At 24.1% G+C, this 21,308-nt stretch overlaps 2 protein-coding genes across 2 annotated transcripts in view; one reads left to right on the top strand and one right to left on the bottom strand.

Moving 5' to 3' along the window:
- LOC109598780 (elongation of very long chain fatty acids protein AAEL008004) overlaps window positions 1-6,716 on the top strand; it is a 33,547-nt gene extending 26,831 nt beyond the window's left edge. The window contains exons 3-10 of the mRNA XM_049967368.1: window positions 3,106-3,173; window positions 3,519-3,601; window positions 3,750-3,857; window positions 3,911-3,994; window positions 4,055-4,111; window positions 4,165-4,270; window positions 4,327-4,463; window positions 5,315-6,716. Coding sequence (XP_049823325.1) covers window positions 3,116-3,173; window positions 3,519-3,601; window positions 3,750-3,857; window positions 3,911-3,994; window positions 4,055-4,111; window positions 4,165-4,270; window positions 4,327-4,463; window positions 5,315-5,605 — 924 coding nt within the window. The 5' untranslated portion in view covers window positions 3,106-3,115 and the 3' untranslated portion in view covers window positions 5,606-6,716. The remainder of the gene's footprint in view (window positions 1-3,105; window positions 3,174-3,518; window positions 3,602-3,749; window positions 3,858-3,910; window positions 3,995-4,054; window positions 4,112-4,164; window positions 4,271-4,326; window positions 4,464-5,314) is intronic.
- Window positions 6,717-7,306: 590 nt separating this feature from the next.
- Window positions 7,307-21,308, bottom strand: part of LOC109598775 (elongation of very long chain fatty acids protein AAEL008004) — a 32,131-nt gene continuing 18,129 nt past the window's right edge. Inside the window, exons 4-7 of the mRNA XM_020014698.2 lie at window positions 16,432-16,512; window positions 12,475-12,637; window positions 8,416-8,552; window positions 7,307-8,187 (exon numbers count right to left, since the gene is read on the bottom strand). Of these exons, the coding sequence (XP_019870257.1) occupies window positions 8,011-8,187; window positions 8,416-8,552; window positions 12,475-12,637; window positions 16,432-16,512 (558 nt within the window). The 3' untranslated portion in view covers window positions 7,307-8,010. The remainder of the gene's footprint in view (window positions 8,188-8,415; window positions 8,553-12,474; window positions 12,638-16,431; window positions 16,513-21,308) is intronic.

The raw sequence follows: 21,308 nt of genomic DNA, 5'->3' as shown, positions 1-21,308 counted from the left end.
GAAAGTATTATTGGAACAAAAAACTGAATAAATCCACTCATATTATATTTTTAGAAACATAAATATTCTTTTGGTTTCATTTTATAGTTTAAATTATAAGATTTTTATAAATGGAAAGCAAAGGAGGGACTTTAAATTTTAATTCCCCTTCAACAAATATTTATTTTCTTAATTTTACAACATATAAATTTAATATTATTAAATAATTAATAAAATATAAATTAATTTCATATATTTTTTTGAATTTTATTAATTAAATTAGTGAATAACCAATTGAAAAATGATTAATTATTAATATACTAATTAATTTTTTAAGAATTAAATAAATATAAAGTATATACTATAATTTTTAAATTCATTTTAACAAATATTAAATAAATTGATATAATTAAAAAATGTTCAATTAAAAAATGATCTAAAAGTATATTTTAATGTATACAAGTTTTCTATAAACCTTTTGTCCCTAAATATCCAGTAAAAAAAACATTAAAAATTATCTACATAAATAACAATAGATGTCCAATGAATTTTAAATTTTTAAATTAGGTTTGAAATTGATTTTTTCAATTTGCATAAAAAAAAACTGTGAACAATCAACCTAAAAATGATTTGTAAATATATTTTTATATATTCAATTATTTTTGAGGTTTCTATAAAAGTTTTTTTTCTTTATATCCTGAAAATAAGTTGAATTTTAAATGTAAATTTTTAGATAGAATCCAGTTCAGCACAGAATCTAAATATGAAATTAAATCCGTGTGTTTTATTGGAGGCTTTCATTTATCATTGCAAACAATCATGTAAGATAATTAATTGCTGGTCAATATTTAATATGCCATTAATATAAGTGACTGGTTAAATCTATTCCGAAGCAATTAAATGCTTTTTAATTACACTGCGAATTTTCTACATAAACTTTTTCAATTTTCCATTAAAACAATTATTTAAACAGTTACTAGAATTTAATTAGTTAGGTCTGTGCATGCAAAATTATTATAATTATTAGTACACACATTAATTAATTCAATAAGACATGTGAAACAAATGTCACGTGCCGTTTTAAATTTTAAACCCGCTCCAAACTTAACCAAATTTCCCATCGGTGTTTTACTCTTGAAATGGATACCTTAATGCACACTTTCACTACATTTCAACAACGTTTATATAATGCAGATGCGCGATATCGAACTTGACATTGGAGGCTTGATTAGCGTGGGCGTTTTCAATTGAAATAGATTATCAAACCATCGAATTAGTTGCAAACGGTGCGTTCTCGCCTTGACCTCAATTTCTTAATCATGGGGAAAACTAGAGGAAGATCAAAATTCTGATTAAATGAGTAATTTGCTTCGAATTGCTTATTTACTCTTCAAATTCTTATTTCCTCATTCCTTTTCTACTCTATTATTTTTTTTATTATGAAATTACTGAGTTTTATCTTTACTCTTGAATTTAGACAAAAAGTATTTCTTCTTTAATTCAACCCGGTTCCCTTTTCAATCAATGTATAAATATCCAGACTGGACAATCAATACTGTTATGTAGTTAATGAATTATAAACTTTACTTTGTTCTTGAATTGAGTCTTCATTTTTAAGTAGCCCACTTTTCAGTTAATTTGTATAAATATAGAAATTATAGATAATTAATGAATTACATGAAGTTGTAGGTTAGATTAGGCTAGGTTAGGTTAGGTTGGGTTAGATTAGGTTACTGAAATATGAGAACAAAACAATTTTTGTTCTACCAGGACCCAATTTTGACCACTCATTTTAGAATATTTTCTTGATAAAGTTAATGACTTTTATTTTTACCCTCAAATCCAGACAACAAACAATAACTTTTTGTCCAGTATTTCTTCTTCAATTCAACCTGGTTCACTCTTCAACCAATATATAAACATACAGACTGGATAATAAATACTGTTAGGTAATTGATGAATTATAAAATTTTGCCTTTGTTTTTGAGTTGGGTATAAATAAATCTTTTAATTACCTTTGTTCTCTTCATTTTTAAGTACTCTATTTTTCAGTCAATTTTGCATAAACATAAAGATTAAGAACAATTAATACTACATGAAATTGATGAATAAAGTTAGGTTAATTTAGGTTAGGATGCTGAAATATGAGAAGAAATGTTTGACTTACCAGGATCCAATTTTGACCACCCATTTCAGAAATCAATTTTTGAGCAACCGGGATCCAATTTTTGACCACCCATTTCAGAAACGCCTTGTATATATATATATATATATATATATATATATATATATATATATATATTTACTTTTTGATGAATAAATTAATTGAAATTAACAAATACATCTTCGAATACTTATGTAGTCTAAATTCAATAACTTATGCAACTAGCGTTGCAAATTGACGCACCGCATTTTTTTATGAATTTACCCGTGTAAACTTTTTATGCCTAAAAATAGGTATTAAACGAAATGATTGATGCGTGTGACTAATGCAATTGATCATATTTATTCCGGTGTGTTTGTCTTTCCCCCTGAAATTCGCACAAGCACGGACTTTCCATCTTTTCTAAATATATCAGTGTTGTCAGGTCGCATCGGAAAATAATTCACAAATAACTTACATGTTAAAATATTCTGTGCTAAAGGTCGGAATGAAATGGAACGTCGGAATTGTTTGGTGAATAATGTATCTGACAAATGTTCAATACAACATTTGAATTGATTGTCGGCCTCATGTACTTACTAATGTACAAATGTGCTGTGCAATATTTTCACCTGTTCCTTTATAAATTATCAATCGTCTTTCACTTTCTGATCCACTAACGGTTTTTATGATATTTACATGAATTATATCAGTAATTAAGTGTGGTGTTTGCAGTTATGCAACTCAGATTGCATTATTTATGGGCTGCTTATAAATTACGTAAAATTTTAATTTATTTAATAGTTTCACATATTCTTATCAAGTTTATTAAACTAATAAATCACAAATTTATTATTTACAATCTTATATTACAATACAATTATTATATTTTTAGGCCTTAATACATTAATAATTAACAAGGAATATAGAAACCACAATTTCTCAAAGAACAAACAACAAATTAATTATTTTTTCGATTTCAGATTTATTAAAATGGCTTTCGTCGTCAACTCATTCAGAACCATCAACTCATATATCAACAAATATCAAGGTGAGTGTTACAAAATGTAAAAAACCAAATTGCTTTCATATCCAAGAGCTTTTGTGAAAGCTGAGTATCCTGAAACGTTTATCTTTGCTCTTGAATCAAGGGACTTTCTAATATTCTCGTTTTTGTATCCATGTTAATGTAAAATTAAATACTGTAATTTTTAAAATACGTCATTCAATCATAGATAAAATTAATTTGTGGCTTGAAGACAATGGATACTTTGTTAAATTTAACTTTAAGTTTGGATATTCCCTTTTACATTTTATGTTTAAGTCGTAAATTAAATAACAATGTTGTTTTTACTACTTCTCCAGTTAATAAAATAATGTACATTTTTATTTTTAGATCCTCGTACAGCAGATTGGCCGTTTATGTCTAGTCCATTTTACACTTTAGGAATATGTCTTTCATACGTATATGTAGTAAAGGTATGTGGTGTGTTCCTACAAAATTAATAAACAATTTTTTCCGCATATGTCAAGGCAATAATATAATTTATTTCGTATTAATTCAGTCTCCAATAAGTCAATAGAAGCCGGATTTAATGTATTCAGTTATATAACAATTTTTCCTCAGGTTTTGGGACCAAAATTAATGGAAAACAGAAAACCATTCAAACTGCAGAACACTTTAGTAGTTTACAACTTCCTTCAGGTGGTGTTCAGTACATGGCTCTTCTACAGCGTAAGTTTTCCGTAAATTCCCATCGTTCGTCACTAAAACAAATTAAATTCCAGATCGGAATGGGCGGGTGGTTCACAGGAGAGTACAGCCTTAGTTGCCAACCTGTGGACTACAGCAACAAACCTAGTACAATACGGGTAAGTTTTAAGTCAAGGTTTACGAATTTACAACAAATGTATAACATCTTTTTTCCTTAGATGGTGCACGCTTCCTGGTGGTACTACTTTTCAAAGTTCACCGAGTTCATGGATACTGTAAGTGTTTGTTTAACGGCCGATTTGAGTTTGTTAAACTCTTGTTATTGCAGATATTCTTCGTGTTACGTAAGAAGAACGATCACATCAGCACGCTGCACGTCATCCACCACGGAGTGATGCCAATGTCCGTTTGGTTCGGCGTTAAGTTCACACCGGGTAAGTTACAATTAAGATGAGTAATTTTCAATGAACTTTGCCTTATTTGTTGACAGGCGGCCATAGCACGTTCTTCGGCTTGTTGAACACCTTCGTTCACATCGTTATGTACAGCTACTACATGTTGAGTGCCTTAGGACCTTCCATGCAAAAGTATTTGTGGTGGAAGAAATACCTTACTACCTTCCAAATGGTAAGATTGCATTGCCTCTGTGGGTAACTGTAAAACTGGTTTAGGAACAGGAAAAAATACAAAAAAATTGTATAAACTTTATTAAAAACAAAGTACTTAATAGTTTAAACGGCTTAGTACCAAAAAATTAATATTATTTAAAGGAATGCAGTAATACAAACTTAAATTATTTGTTACTAAAGCCAAATAAAAAAATCACTAATTTTTTAAACTGTATTCTGTCTATTTTTGAAATTTTTAATCTAATAATTTTTTAAAACATATTTAGTACACTCACAATGGTGCTTTAATTATTATTTATTTAAAATATTTGATTGAAACAAGTAAAACTTTTTATTTATTATATGTTACCTAGAAAATGTCGTGTATTCTGGGTTGACTACAATTATTTCCTGCTGAACAAAAAAAGAATACATTTAATCAAAATTTCTATAACTGAATACACCAGATACAGACACGTTCAAGTGGTTTTTGAAACGGGAGTTCTCTAATTGGTTAGAGGCACGCCTCAACTCCCCCACCAAGCAATGGCCCAACCTTATAGCTCATGCGCAAATGTTGAAATCAAATATTCAAGATTGGCGCCAAGAGGCACATTTAAAAGTGCCTCTGGAGAACTCAATATTCATTGAAACTTAATAGGAAACTGCTATTGCTTGCTAAATTGTTGGTTAACCCTCTACCTTTGTATAAATATTAAGTTATAATCAATTTTAAAGAATAAAAATATAAAAAATGTATTGTTTAAATCAACGTTGTCAATAAAATCATTTTCGTAGGTGAGGCCTTGCCTCACGTGCCTCATCTGAGTATCCGCCTTAGTTATAGACACTAAATTGAATCTGCCGCAGGTCCAATTCGTGGCGATCATGGTCCACGCCTTCCAGCTACTGTTCATCGACTGCAACTACCCCCGTGCCTTCGTCTGGTGGATCGGCATGCACGCCGTCATGTTCTTCTTCCTGTTCAAGGAGTTCTACAACCAGACGTACCAGAGAAGGAAACCGGCCAAAGCCCAGAACGGCACGTTGCAAAACGGCGACGCCGCCAAGAAGAACGGCTACGCCAAAGAGAACGGCGTCAGCCAGGCCAGCGATTATTACACGAACGGCACGGTCCATCACAGAATAAAGGCCCAGTGATTGCTGGCGTACGAATTTAGTGCGTAAAAGACGTTATTATTAAAGAGATAATCAGGTGCAACTAGATATTTAATTTAGCGGTAGATTCCTATTTGTTGTGGGTGACCTGTGTAGCAAATTGTGTGTCTTAAGATCAAACCTTCTAACTAAAACACCTATCAATGTACTTCTTATGTTGTACCTCGACCAACTACGATTATTACATGCAAAGTGCTATACTGGGTTGTCTAAATTGTTAATGAGTCATATTTTTTAATTTTCCGCACAAGTAAGACATTAATTACTTAGTTGACGATTGCCATAATTTTTTATATTAGACCACCGAGTCTTTCAAAATTTTATACAGACGCAAATCAGCTTGAAAATTTACTTTCTAGACACTATTTCCTTTATAGTTTCTAAGGTTTAAGTAAAATAAATTTTATTTACAAGCAATATACTTGGTTCATGATCCGGAAGGGCATCATATAAAAAATATGATGACTAAAAAGATATTTGCTCAATTTTATCCAGTTTTTGTGTTAAGTTAGAGTTCTCTACAAGTTGTAAATATATTTAAATAGTTCCAAAAATCCGCAGAATTCTCACTTAACAGAACCCATGTAATTTTGTTTAGTACTTAAAGTTATTTATAAAAGTGTAGAACACATCAAGTAGTAATATGCACAAAATAAAAACAAAAAAAATTTTAATAACCAGTCATGAAATGAAGGCAAAAATTTAATAAAATTAACAGTTACTATTAAATTGAATGTATATAACTTGTTTTAATAAAATTCCAATTTTGTATATATTATTTTGTACATTAAATTGAATTATGAAATCTATTTTATACAATTTTTTTAAAACTTTATAATCAACATGTTTTAATAAAATAAAGTGCGTCATATTCTGGTTAGCAATAAAATATGTTTTAAATATTTTAGGTGCTATTAAATCACTTTTGTATTTACGACAAAAACAATACGAAAATGATTTAAGAGATAATTGATTGGGTAGTAGATATATTGGATTGTTAATTATTAAATTATATTTGTTATAGGTTTAGTTCAGGTAATTTGTTGTATGTATTTTTTTACTTACTCTTTCTTAAATAAAAAAATCTATTGTATTTGTGTTGCTCCTTGTAAAACCCTTTATACCCTAACTTGGACGTGCCATAAACCTGAATCACAAACAATGCAATAAAATTATTTTTAGTCATACATTCCTCGCAAATTTATAAATTCCTCACGTTTAAGTAATAATTTTAAGATTTCTGTTCAAGATAAACACGTACACAATGCGAATAAACAATCTCTTACTCAGCTGATTTTTTTTGGATTTAATCTACATATTTTATCATAATAATATGAATATTTTAAGTTTAAAACTGAAAATAGGAGAGATATCCATGCAATTTTTGGGTGCAATCTTAGTCCAAAAACTAAATTTCAACACCTTCAAGACAGAAGAAGTCTGTCCCACAGTGGGAGACTTACTGTCTCTATTGTTCATGTTGTCTCTTTCAGGATTCAGACGTATATAAGGTTTTGTAGGAATAATTTAGTGGCAGAGCTCATTAAATTCAGTTCATTGAGAGATCAAATATTGGTCTTATGTTGGTCAGATTTATCACACAGAGAGGAACCAGGAACAAAAACACTACTAATACTAATGAATTATTTGGTCACATGTTAATTCAATAAAAAATAAATGTATATTGTCTTGTTTCTTTATTAGAAAATATAAAATATTGAGCAAACATTACAATAATCCTTAAAATTAATTACTAATTATTATTTATGAAGACATAATAAATATATTTATAAATATTGAGTTTGCAAAGAAAGGCCACCCTATTAAATTTTAATATGAAAATTTGTTAGCCTCCATTGCATTCCCTTTAAACACTGGAAAATTCATTAGAAGATTTCAACATCTCTTTGGTTTATAAAGAATAACTTTTCAAAGTTAAAGGTATGTGAAACTCATTTTCCAATATGAAGTTTGCCGTTGTTACAAACCAAATACGTATGTTCTTCCAGGGCTCTATGACTAGGTTACAAATATATAGTACAAAAATGCCTTATTATAATCCTAAATATGCTAGAATATGTACATGTGTATCAAGTTGAGGTACAAAACTTGTTATTATATGACACTAACACGCTGTTTTGATTTTATTAAAATCACATGAGGAAACATGAATTAAAACGTCCTGTATGGTACAGATTACTTTGAATGGCACACGTCCATTATGCAACAAACTACTGAAACTACAGAAAAAATGTAAAAACTCTTATCACATTTTTAAAATCCTGGCCCGCACTTAAAATTATTAATTAATATACTATTTTAATAAAATCAAAGTGTCGTACGTATAAAAATAATACAAAAACAAATTGTGATATATAAATACTAATCTACTGCGCTTTGATTTGCTTGGCGGCGTTCTTCTTGTACGTCTGGTAGTAGAAGTTCGAGAAGAACACGAAGAAGATGGTCGAGTGGAGCAGGAGGAGCGGCCCGATGAATCTTGGGTAGCCGCAGTCGAACCAGAGCAGCTGGGCGGAGTGGACGAACACCAAGGTGAATTGCAGCTGAAAAGTCAAAGGAGTGCATCAATATTCTTTAGAAAGGTGATGAGATCAGATGACTTTGACAAGGAAAAATTGAATTGAACTGAAGCTAAGCTAACAACATGATTTAATTACAAAAAGTTCCTTGACAAGTTGGTTTGAAGATGTAATAATTGAAGTAGACTTGTTTCAAAGGTTTCCTTAAAACCTGTGTGATTCTATCTAATCAATTTATCTTCTAAAACTTACTAATTGGATGGTGGTCAAATGCTTCTTCCACCAGATGTACTTCTGATATTCGGGACCCATGGCCGAAACCATGTAATAGAAATACATGACCACGTGCACCATGTTATTGATCAAATTGGAGAAGGTTCCATGTCCACCTGCAAAAGGTCGATATTAATTAATATTTAAACGACCTAATAGCAAAACAAAATGGATTTACATTATAAAATTTTAAAGTTAAATTAAATATTTGACCACAGGTTAGTAATTAGTGTTTTGTACACCGCAAACCTTGACCCAAATGAGAAACTATTATTGGAGGAAACATTTAAGATTTTGTTAAAAAATCTAATTTGAAGGTCGGTATATCTATTACCTTTGTTATTGCCTTGCCTCCAGACAACCTGTTCTGGTGCAATACTCTGCGAAGAATTTCACACCAATGTTTGAAATGACACATAGTTAACCTTAGAGAGTATGAAATTGCAGCTACACTTGTAGTAATAAGGTGTTTAATGAATAACTTGGATAATAACTTTAATAACATTGATAGATAGCATGCATAAGATTTCATGCAAAAAATGAAAGTTTGTTTTATATATTAATTTTTTAACCTTGTCTTTGTTTCAAAGTAAAAAAATATCAAAGTTTGACAGTGTTAGACCTTTTATTTTTTGTTTATTTTAAGGGGGGAGGAGTTTAGCATCACAATTTTACTGTTTAAAATGAAAATCCCCTTAAACCACACCTCTAATTAACATTTCAATTTATTTTTAGATTTTTCTTTCATTTATTTTTAAGGTGGAGGAGTTTAGCACCGAGGGTTAAGAATTATTAGTTAATTAATTCAATAAATTTTACTGTTTAAATTGGAAATACCGTTAAACTACACCTCTAAATTACATTTCTATTTATTTTTAAAAATTTCTTTCATTTATTTTTAAGGTGGAGGAGTTTAACACCGAAGGTTTATATAGTATGAGGTATTAGTTAAATAATTCAATACATTTAGCTGATTAAAATGAAAATTCCCTTAAATTACACCTCTAATTAACATTTATATTCATATTTGGAGATTATTTTAGATTTTTTAAGATGGGGTAGTTTAGCACCGATGGTCTAGATGGTGTGTTTGGAGATTTCTTGATTATTTTAAGTAATAATGGTCCTTAGTGGCCAGTTTTATTTATAAATACAAAATAAAATGTGTTTTAATTAATTTGTTTATTAGTTTTGCCATTTATGTGCTGCACACACACACACACACGCACACAATAAAATGGTGGATTTAAATATTTGCAAAAGGATACGGCAATATTTTACTACGCTAACGTACTTTCTAACCAGTTCTGTACAATTCAGCCCGACGTTTTTTTCAAATGGCAACATAAAGTGGCCGATTAGGCAATGATTAATGGTGGGGCAATACGTAAATTGTTGTTGCAATCGCATGAAAACCGTTCGACTGGATTTTAAATCCAGCACCACCTTTTAATTGAAACTAACGATTTTATAATTGCGACCGAGGCAACTTTTCACTAAAATTTCAAAACGCACTGTTCGTTCGATTAATTACGCAAAAAAAAATGATGCCAGTAAAATCAATAATTTTGTTAAATTGTGTTGCAAATGAAAAAGTTGCAAAACAAAGATCAATTTGGGAAACTTAAGGGGGACAATCTGAGATTTGATGCCAACATTTCAACACACTTTTACGTAAATAATTTATTGTTAAAAATTAATGAATAAATTGTTAAAATTTAAATTGATGATCTGGTGTAATTAATTAACAAGAAATTTAACAAATAAAAACTAATAAAATAAAGAAATTATTATGGAAAAATATTCGATCTGCTCTAGTTAATACATAACAAAAAAAGGATTGTTAAATTCATCTATTTCTGCATTTGTTTCATGGTTTGTGTATTCTCAGGATTTTAAGCATTAGTTTTATTAACTAATATCATTTGTGTTTCGATTTACAAATGTTTGTAAATGGTTTCGACACAATTTTTATAATATGATGAATCATAATGAGATAATTAACAGTACTGTAATAAATGTTCTGCTAATGATTCTTTCATTTTTACATAATAAATTAATTTTACTATTTAATTACAATTATAAACAAATTTATAAATTTGTATAAATAAGTTATTATAAATATTTGTATTAAAATATTAAAAAATATATAATAAAAATTTAATTATATAAGTCTAATTAATTATTATAATTGAAATTCTATAAAAACATTAATATAAAAGTAAAATAAATTAAAAATAATAATATAAAATTTTCAAAAAATCACAAATGTTATATAATTTTTTAAAATATAAATTGTATAGTAATAATTTAATGTAATAATAATAATAATGTACAGTAATAAATAAAGTTAATTGAATAAATTTTTAATAGAGAAAGTGGAAAAATGATTTTAATTACATAAAACAGAAGTCACAATATACTTTTTTGTAAAATTTTGAAAGATATATAAATAATATCTTAATAAATAATAATAAATAAATATAAGTATTAATTAATAAATAATTTTAAATCAAAAATACAAAATAAAATTTGAAGTTTAAAAATCTATTTAAATCATTGAAGAGAAACATAAAAAATTATAATTAATATAATTTCAATTATTTCAATTATGATTAATATAATTTCAATTATTATTTTTCTAGATTTTTCTAATATTTAATAATAACCATATAATTTCTTAAAATATAAAATAATAATGAAGTGGAAAAACAATTTTAATGACATTTTAAAATTTTCTGTATTTAGCTTTTATTTTAATTAATTACTTTTGAGTAATATTTTGAAAAATAAATAAAATAAACTTAAAGATTAAAAATCTTTGTAAATCATTGAAGAAAAATATAAAAAATTAGAATTAATATAATTTTAATTATTTCCTTAATTTTGTATGGATTTTTTAATATTAAATAAATTAATTAAAATAAAAAAAAAATGATTTTAATGATTAAAATAGTTAGAAATTACAATAAACTTTAAATTTTATAGTTTTCTGTAATCATTTGTTATTTTAATTAATTATTTTTTTATAAAATTTTGAAAAATATATAATAATATTAGTTAAATAATAAATTATAATTAATAAATGATTTAAAAAATAAGTAAATAAGTAATAAGATATAAAAAAAAGGTCAAGATCAAAAATTTTTGTAAATTATTGAAGAGAAAAATAAAAAATAAAAATTAATATAATTTGAATTATTTTCTTTATTTTGGGTGGAATTTTTTAAAATCTTAGTGTATATGATTGAATAAATTTAAATAAATAATGTAGAAAAATGCCTAAAATAGTTATATTTATTAATTATTTTGGTGTAAAATTTTGAGTAATAATAAATAAATAATTTAGAAAAATAAAATTATATGGTTTAATGTTTATATTTAAATACTTGAATTTAAGTATTAAAAAAAATTGTTAATTAATATTTAATTATTAATTTTTTACATAATTATTATAAATATATAAAACACAAAAATCTTTTTAATCAATAAATATAATAATTAAATTTAGTTTACGTGATTAATTATACATGTTTCTGTTAAATTAGGGCAGTAACCCACCAAAATTGTAAATATCTATTATATTTAAATTTAAAATGAAGAATGAAGATTATTTTAAACAAAGGATAACGTACATATGTACATAGATTAACAATAACGAAATTAAAGCGTAAAAAATCAGATTTGCTCTAGTTATTGTAATTTGCAATAAAGAGTAATTGTCTAATCCATAGATTACAGCTTTTGTTGATAAATGTTGTAAAACGGTTTCGCCACGTTTTATTTAATTACCCCAATTACCAATTGGCAATTGCACTTCGTTTTGTTCCGTCCAACATATTTAAAATCGAAGTAACGCATCGAAATCGGACAAAGGATCGGCGTGAAATGCGAACGGGCCGACGATTTCCACACCTTCTTCGGCAACGAACCAGAAATCCAAACGGAACGCACCCATTGATGCAACTCCGAACGGCGTTAGGAAATTGGATGGAGATACGGAGATACGGGGAGGTGCGTGTGCGACGTGACACATACCTGCGAGGAATTTCACAAGGATCCACGTCTCCAGCGGCGTGAGGCTGTGGTGGTACAGATGGAGCAGCGTGATTTGGCTCTCCTTCTTGCGCATCACGAAGAAGACGGTGTCGGCGAATTCGGACAGCTTGGAGATGTAGTACCACCAGCACAGGTTGGCCATCTGGAATAATTACAATTTCTCAAATCCTAGATCGATTTTTTCGGCTCGGATTAGTGCCACTCGACTTTGTTTGTCAGTTGCGACATCCGACAATTCGGGATTGTTGCAAAAATATCTTTATATTAAAGAGAAATTTGCTAATTATCAAACTTTTATTACCATAAATCACTTTTAAGTGTTACAAAAAAAGATTTGCAATTGTCACATGACACACTTTTATAAATTATGTAAAATATGGTACATAGAATTCAGTAGAATTTAGCAAAATATTTTAAATTAACAAAAGTAATTTATTTAATGAATTAATTACATTATCAAGAATCAATCAATTTTGAGAATTTTTTCTTATATTTATAAAAAATAAAAATGAACAGCCTCCACCATTATTTAAATTCCTATGATTTTGTTTATTTCAAATGTATTTTTGTTTATTTTTAATATTTATTTGATTATTTATTTATTTATTATTCTGTTTATTTAAGTGATTTTCTAAATTTCTTTATGATAATAAGTTTTTTGTTTATAATTATTGATATATTTTAAATTAAATAAATAAATAAATTGATTATTAATTGATTAATAAATAATAAAATTAAATAAATAAACAAATTAAGTAATAAATTAATAAAAGAATTATTAATTATTGAAAATAAACCAAATATTATATCTTATTAGTTTATATAAACAATATAAATAAACTAAATAAACAATTAAATAAAAATTAAATAAATAAATTAAGAAATTAATTAATAAAAAATAAATAATTATTTAAATATTAAAAATTAACAAAATATTATTAGTTTAAATTTAAATAAATAAATTAAGTACTTAATTAATAAAAAGATAATTAATTAACTAATTACTGAAAATAAACAAATTATTATACCTTATTATAAAAAATAAATAAATAATTTAAGTAATTAATTAATAAAAAAAAAAATAAATAATTAGGCATTTAGTTGAAGGAATATTTAAATAAATAAAATATACAATTCAATTATTGTAAACACAAACATAATACAAAAAATTATACTTTTAAAATTCTTATCTTAAACAATTAAATAAAAATTAAATAAATAAATTAAGAAATTAATTAATAAAAAATAAATAATTATTTAAATATTAAAAATTAACAAAATATTATTAGTTTAAATTTAAATAAATAAATTAAGTACTTAATTAATAAAAAGATAATTAATTAACTAATTACTAAAAATAAACAAATTATTATTCCTTATTATAAAAAATAAATAAATAATTTAAGTAATTAATTAATAAAAAAAAAATAAATAATTAGGCATTTAGTTGAAGGAATATTTAAATAAATAAAATATACAATTCAATTATTGTAAACACAAACATAATACAAAAAATTATACTTTTAAAATTCTTATCTTAAACAATTAAATAAAAATTAAATAAATAAATTAAGAAATTAATTAATAAAAAATAAATAATTATTTAAATATTAAAAATTAACAAAATATTATTAGTTTAAATTTAAATAAATAAATTAAGTACTTAATTAATAAAAAGATAATTAATTAACTAATTACTAAAAATAAACAAATTATTATTCCTTATTATAAAAAATAAATAAATAATTTAAGTAATTAATTAATAAAAAAAAAATAAATAATTAGGCATTTAGTTGAAGGAATATTTAAATAAATAAAATATACAATTCAATTATTGTAAACACAAACATAATACAAAAAATTATACTTTTAAAATTCTTATCTTAAACAATTAAATAAAAATTAAATAAATAAATTATGAAATTAATTAATAAAAAATAAATAATTATTTAAATATTAAAAATTAACAAAATATTATTAGTTTAAATTTAAATAAATAAATTAAGTACTTAATTAATAAAAAGATAATTAATTAACTAATTACTGAAAATAAACAAATTATTATACCTTATTATAAAAAATAAATAAATAATTTAAATAATTAATTAATAAAAAAAAATAAATAAATAATTAGGCATTTAGTTGAAGGAATATTTAAATAAATAAAATATACAATTCAATTATTGTAAACACAAACATAATACAAAAAATTATACTTTTAAAATTCTTATCTTGTTATTTAAACTTGCAAATTTTTTGCTAATAAATAAACCACACATTTAACTAACTGTAACATTTATTTTTTATTGTTAATATTATTTCTAGAATGAACGATGATGTTATGTTATGTATGATGAATTAATTTTGAGGTCAATTTTATTCCGTAATAAACGTCGTGACTAAAAGAGTCCCACAACAAAAATAAGTTAATGTTTAAATTATGAATTTGCAAAGTTGCTTTGTTAAGATTAACGTCATCAATATAATTAGTTTGGAGTTTACGATTGTTTGTGTAAATAGACTGTTGTTAAATTATGTAATATTCAAAAATTATAATGTGTTAACAGTGGAAAACAGTCTTTGGGGAATTTTGTTACTAAATTAAAGAAAAAAATAAAATTTAACATAATATTTACATTTTTTTATTATTTACGGTTCTATTTATTCATTTATTAAATTGTAAAAAATAAAATAATTTAAAAAAATATACAAAAAATAAATAAATTGTATTAATTTACTTATGTTAAAACGATTAATTAATTTATTAATTTTTTTTTTAAAGTAAAATTTGATGAAAATTATTTTTTTTGAACTTTATTCATTATTATTTTTGAAATTTATTTATTTATTAAAATATAAAAATAATTAAAATAATAATAATAAATAAATAAATAAATTTTGTTAGTTTAAAATAATTAAAATTTATAAAAATAATTTTTAATTAATTTATTTTTTATGTTTTTTGAACTACACATTTATTAATTTATTTATTTTTATTCTATTTATTTATTAAATTATAACAAATGAAATAAATAAAAAAATATACAAAAAAATATATAAATTGTATTTTTGTTATAAAATATTTAAAATTGAAAAAAAGATTAATAATTAATGTATTGTTTTATTTTTAACAGTAAAATTTGTTGAAAAATATATATTTATTTATTAAAATATGTAAAAATTAAACAAATTAACAGGAAATGTTTATTATATTATTTTAATTATAATAATAAGTTTATAATTAATTATTTATATAATTTAAGTAAAAATATTAAAATGAAAACACAGATTATATCTAAAAATAAACTTAATTTAATGTTTAAAGAAACAATTCTAATTTTATGGTTAACAACAATTGATAAATTATATATAATTTATAAATTAAAAGTCAACGAGTAGTATAGAATTGTTGTTAATTGAAAAAATAACAAAATAACAATTGAATTTGTTAAAAATAATGATTTTGGTTGTTTTTAACTTTTTATAACAAAGTTGGTAAGCAAATAAACCATAAGCTTAATTAATTATAAACAATCAAAAAGTCCATTAAAATAATTTTGTTAATCTGGTTTAATGTAACATAATATATATTTCAAACTTTCATTAATTATGTCGAAATACAATATTATGGTTGTTGAAAAACAACCACACATTTAAAGCACAAGTGTAAAATTGTAACTTATAATAATTATGTTAATTGGACTGTAAAGAAAATTATAATGTAATTTATTAGTTCCCTCATCAGTAACAAATCTAATTTGTTATTTAAATATTACGAAATGTTTCATTACTAATCTTATAATTGAATATTAAGCAACGGTTTAAATGAAGTCTTTTATAACATGTTCTAATGTGCTTTTAACATCCAGTTTCTGTCTTATGGAATATCCTTTGACTCATTTTAATTACGTAAACCAACAACCAGAAAAAACTTACCCTCATTGCCTTCTCACTGTCCGAATAATCGACCGGTTGACATTTGTAGCTGTAATCCCAAAACCATCCACTCATCAAATGCTGAAACCAATAAAACGACAAATCAATTACGTGGATGAATAAGTGTGACATTGAAGTCAGCCTTGATATTGAACGTGATCAAATGTAAATCATTAAATCGGCGTAAGAAGGAAGGTTGTGTAGCAAGTTCCGTTGCGAAATCAAACGTTAATGTCAGTCAATGAACTCGTTACGAACTGAATAACGTATTATTATCGAACGTAAACTGTTTCACAGCTGATTCATTCATTGCTTTAACAATGAGATCAAAAGATCAATTGGATTAATACGCCATTATTAATTGGCTTTTGTAAACTATAAATTAATAGACTGATTTATTAATTAACAAACATTGCAAACTGTTGAAAGTTGGGTTCGTTTTGTCATCCGTAGTTGAATTCTCCATTACATACTAATGTTGTTTTCTATAATCTATTCTAACAACTAATATTTACTTAGTCTATATAAAATGTTACAGACATTTTTCTGAATTAAGCTGACTAAATGGGTTTAATTAAACAAACAGGACTTTGGCCAAACAATCCTTCATCCCTTCTTCTCACAGTCCCCCAACTAAATTTCAGTTCCATTTCCTTCAGGTTCTCCTTAAATATTTTTTGAAGCCTTTAAATCTTTTAATTAATACAGGAAACGAGTGACTTTTATTGCAGTAAGCCCTTAATTTTTTCTTACAGCATATGACAGGACCATTAATTAAATAAATATAATAAGCAAAAGACCTCTGAAAAGTTAATAATTTTCTTTTCTGAATGATTTTGGCCAACTTTTTAAATATTTAGGGTTCGTCTCCTCATCACCAGTTGAAGTCTCTGACAAAAATTGAAATAATATTCAAATTTTTAAGACTATATTAAGAAGTAGGGTGTTCTTTTTTCAGTGTTTGTTGAGACTTTAATTGTCATAACTGGAAAACGTAATTAAATAAGCACAATTTTAGTATTTATTGACTAAATGATGGTTTCTTTCACACAAGTACAGTTAAGTGAGTGTACAAAAACCATTAATCAACACTAAAACAATAAAATGTTGGGCTCAAAAACATCTTTTTACTGCATATTATTACAAGGAATGTGAATTTCTCTTTAACATAAAATTGAATAATGTGTGATAAAATTATTACAATAGGTTTAGTGCCCCAAAATGTAACTTTAGTATAGGTGGCATCGTAAATTTAATTCTTTAAAAGCCATTAAGTTCATTTTAAAAATTAACTATTACTTGTAATTAAATGTTGTTGTGTGCCTTATTGTCAACTTTTCTTCATTTTAACAGTAAAGCTTGTGCCAGTATAACGTGCATTCGATAGTTGTTCGGCCATCCTGATTATCTGGTAAGTTTGTAACTGAATTAAATATTTATTTAGTTATTTAATTATTTCTACAATAAAATTAGGGAATTAATATTATGTTTACAATATTTTTTGTATATTAATTAATTGTGTAACACATTTATTAACCTATTAATATAAATTTAGGACTTTTTCTTAAAATTAATAGAAAATTTGGTGACTTTTTAATATAATTAATCAACAGAAAATTAGTTGGCCCAATTGAAAAAAGAATAATTTAGTAATAGAATGACAAGAAATTTTTGTCCTCAAAACACAGAACGGTAAAAAGAATCCCATTAGCAGTAAATGTTTATATCTAATGCTGATTATTAACTGTAAAATAAAATAATCGTCTATTTTTATGCCAAAATAAATGAAATTTACAGTTAACCATTATTGTTTACGAATGTTAATGAATATCCAATTAAGTCTGTAGTAAAGTTTACCTTGTAATTTTTCTAAGGTTGGAGAAACACGTAACGTTCATTGATCGAAAACAGGTACCTTTTTAACGCCACAGGCGAAATAACCGTGAAATTCATTTTGCATAAGTCGATTTAATAACTGTGTAATCAAGGTTAACAATTATAATTAGAAACAGATTTGTCTCAAACAAAATTATCATTTCATTAAATTATGCAGATTTTTTTTGCCTGTGGATATTTAATATTTTAAAATAAATCTCACAATTAACAAAAAATGTGATAGATTAAATTAATTATGAATTATTAATTAAACCAATGAGTATTTGTGTCCAAATTTCTTAATAATCAATAAAATTTTTACCTTTATCATTTAATAAAATGGTACTGAATTATTGGCAGTAGATATTTAATAATTTTACATAAATAATTAATAAAAAGTATAATAGATTTAATTAATTATGATTTATTAATTAAACCAATGAGTATTTGTGACCAAATTTCTTAATAATTAATAAAATTTTTCCCTTTATCATTTAATAAAATGGTACAGAATTATTTTGGCAGTAGATATTTAATAATTTTACATAAATAATTAATAAAAAGTATAATAGATTCAATTAATTATGAATTATTAATTAAACCGATGAGTATTTGTGTCCAAATTTCTTAATAATTGAAAAAATTTTTACCTTTATCATTTAATAAAATGGTACAGAATTATTTTGGCAGTAGATATTTAATAATTTGACATAAATAATTAATAAAACGTATAATAGATTCAATTAATTATGATTTATTAATTAAACCAATGAGTATTTGTGTCCAAATTTCTTAATAATCAATAAAATTTTTACCTTTGTCATTTAATAAAATGGTACAGAATTATTTTGGCAGTAGATATTTAATAATTTTACATAAATAATTAATAAAAAGTATAATAGATTCAATTAATTATGATTTATTAATTAAACCAATGAGTATTTGTGTCCAAATTTCTTAATAATCAATAAAAGTTTTACCTTTATCATTTAATAAAATGGTACAGAATTATTTTGGCAGTAGATATTTAATAATTTTACATAAATAATTAATAAAAAATATAATAGATTCAATTAATTATGATTTATTAATTAAACCAATGAGTATTTGTGTCCAAATTTCTTTATAATTAATAAAATTTTTACCTTTATCATTTAATAAAATGGTACAGAATTATTGGCAGTAGATATTTAATAATTTGACATAAATAATTAATAAAACGTACAATAGATTCAATTAATTATGATTTATTAATTAAACCAATGAGTATTTGTGTCCAAATTTCTTAATAATCAATAAAATTTTTACCTTTATCATTTAATAAAATGGTACTGAATTATTGGCAGTAGATATTTAATAATTTTACATAAATAATTAATAAAAAGTATAATAGATTTAATTAATTATGATTTATTAATTAAACCAATGAGTATTTGTGTCCAAATTTCTTAATAATTAATAAAATTTTTCCCTTTATCATTTAATAAAATGGTACAGAATTATTTTGGCAGTAGATATTTAATAATTTGACATAAATAATTATAAAAAGTATAATAGATTCAATTAATTATGATTTATTAATTAAACCAATGAGTATTTGTGTCCAAATTTCTTAATAATTAATAAAATTTTTCCCTTTATCATTTAATAAAATGGTACAGAATTATTTTGGCAGTAGATATTTAATAATTTGACATAAAATAATTAATAAAAAGTATAATAGATTCAATTAATTATGATTTATTAATTAAACCAATGAGTATTTGTGTCCAAATTTCTTAATAATTAATAAAATTTTTCCCTTTATCATTTAATAAAATGGTACAGAATTATTTTGGCAGTAGATATTTAATAATTTTACATAAATAATTAATTAAAAGTATAATAGATTCAATTAATTATGATTTATTAATTAAACCAATGAGTATTTGTGTCCAAATTTCTTAATAATTAATAAAATTTTTCCCTTTATCATTTAATAAAATGGTACAGAATTATTTTGGCAGTAGATATTTAATAATTTTACATAAATAATTAATAAAAAGTATAATAGATTCAATTAATTATGATTTATTAATTAAACCAATGAGTATTTGTGTCCAAATTTCTTAATAATCAATAAAAGTTTTACCTTTATCATTTAATAAAATGGTACAGAATTATTTTGGCAGTAGATATTTAATAATTTTACATAAATAATTAATAAAAAATATAATAGATTCAATTAATTATGATTTATTAATTAAACCAATGAGTATTTGTGTCCAAATTTCTTTATAATTAATAAAATTTTTACCTTTATCATTTAATAAAATGGTACAGAATTATTGGCAGTAGATATTTAATAATTTGACATAAATAATTAATAAAACGTACAATAGATTCAATTAATTATGATTTATTAATTAAACCAATGAGTATTTGTGTCCAAATTTCTTAATAATCAATAAAATTTTTACCTTTATCATTTAATAAAATGGTACTGAATTATTGGCAGTAGATATTTAATAATTTTACATAAATAATTAATAAAAAGTATAATAGATTTAATTAATTATGATTTATTAATTAAACCAATGAGTATTTGTGTCCAAATTTCTTAATAATTAATAAAATTTTTCCCTTTATCATTTAATAAAATGGTACAGAATTATTTTGGCAGTAGATATTTAATAATTTGACATAAATAATTATAAAAAGTATAATAGATTCAATTAATTATGATTTATTAATTAAACCAATGAGTATTTGTGTCCAAATTTCTTAATAATTAATAAAATTTTTCCCTTTATCATTTAATAAAATGGTACAGAATTATTTTGGCAGTAGATATTTAATAATTTGACATAAAATAATTAATAAAAAGTATAATAGATTCAATTAATTATGATTTATTAATTAAACCAATGAGTATTTGTGTCCAAATTTCTTAATAATTAATAAAATTTTTCCCTTTATCATTTAATAAAATGGTACAGAATTATTTTGGCAGTAGATATTTA

The sequence above is a fragment of the Aethina tumida genome, chromosome 5 (genome assembly GCF_024364675.1).
Source record: "Aethina tumida isolate Nest 87 chromosome 5, icAetTumi1.1, whole genome shotgun sequence".
In the NCBI taxonomy this organism is placed as follows: Eukaryota; Metazoa; Arthropoda; class Insecta; order Coleoptera; family Nitidulidae; genus Aethina; species Aethina tumida.
This window is presented reverse-complemented; position numbering and strand designations above follow the sequence as displayed.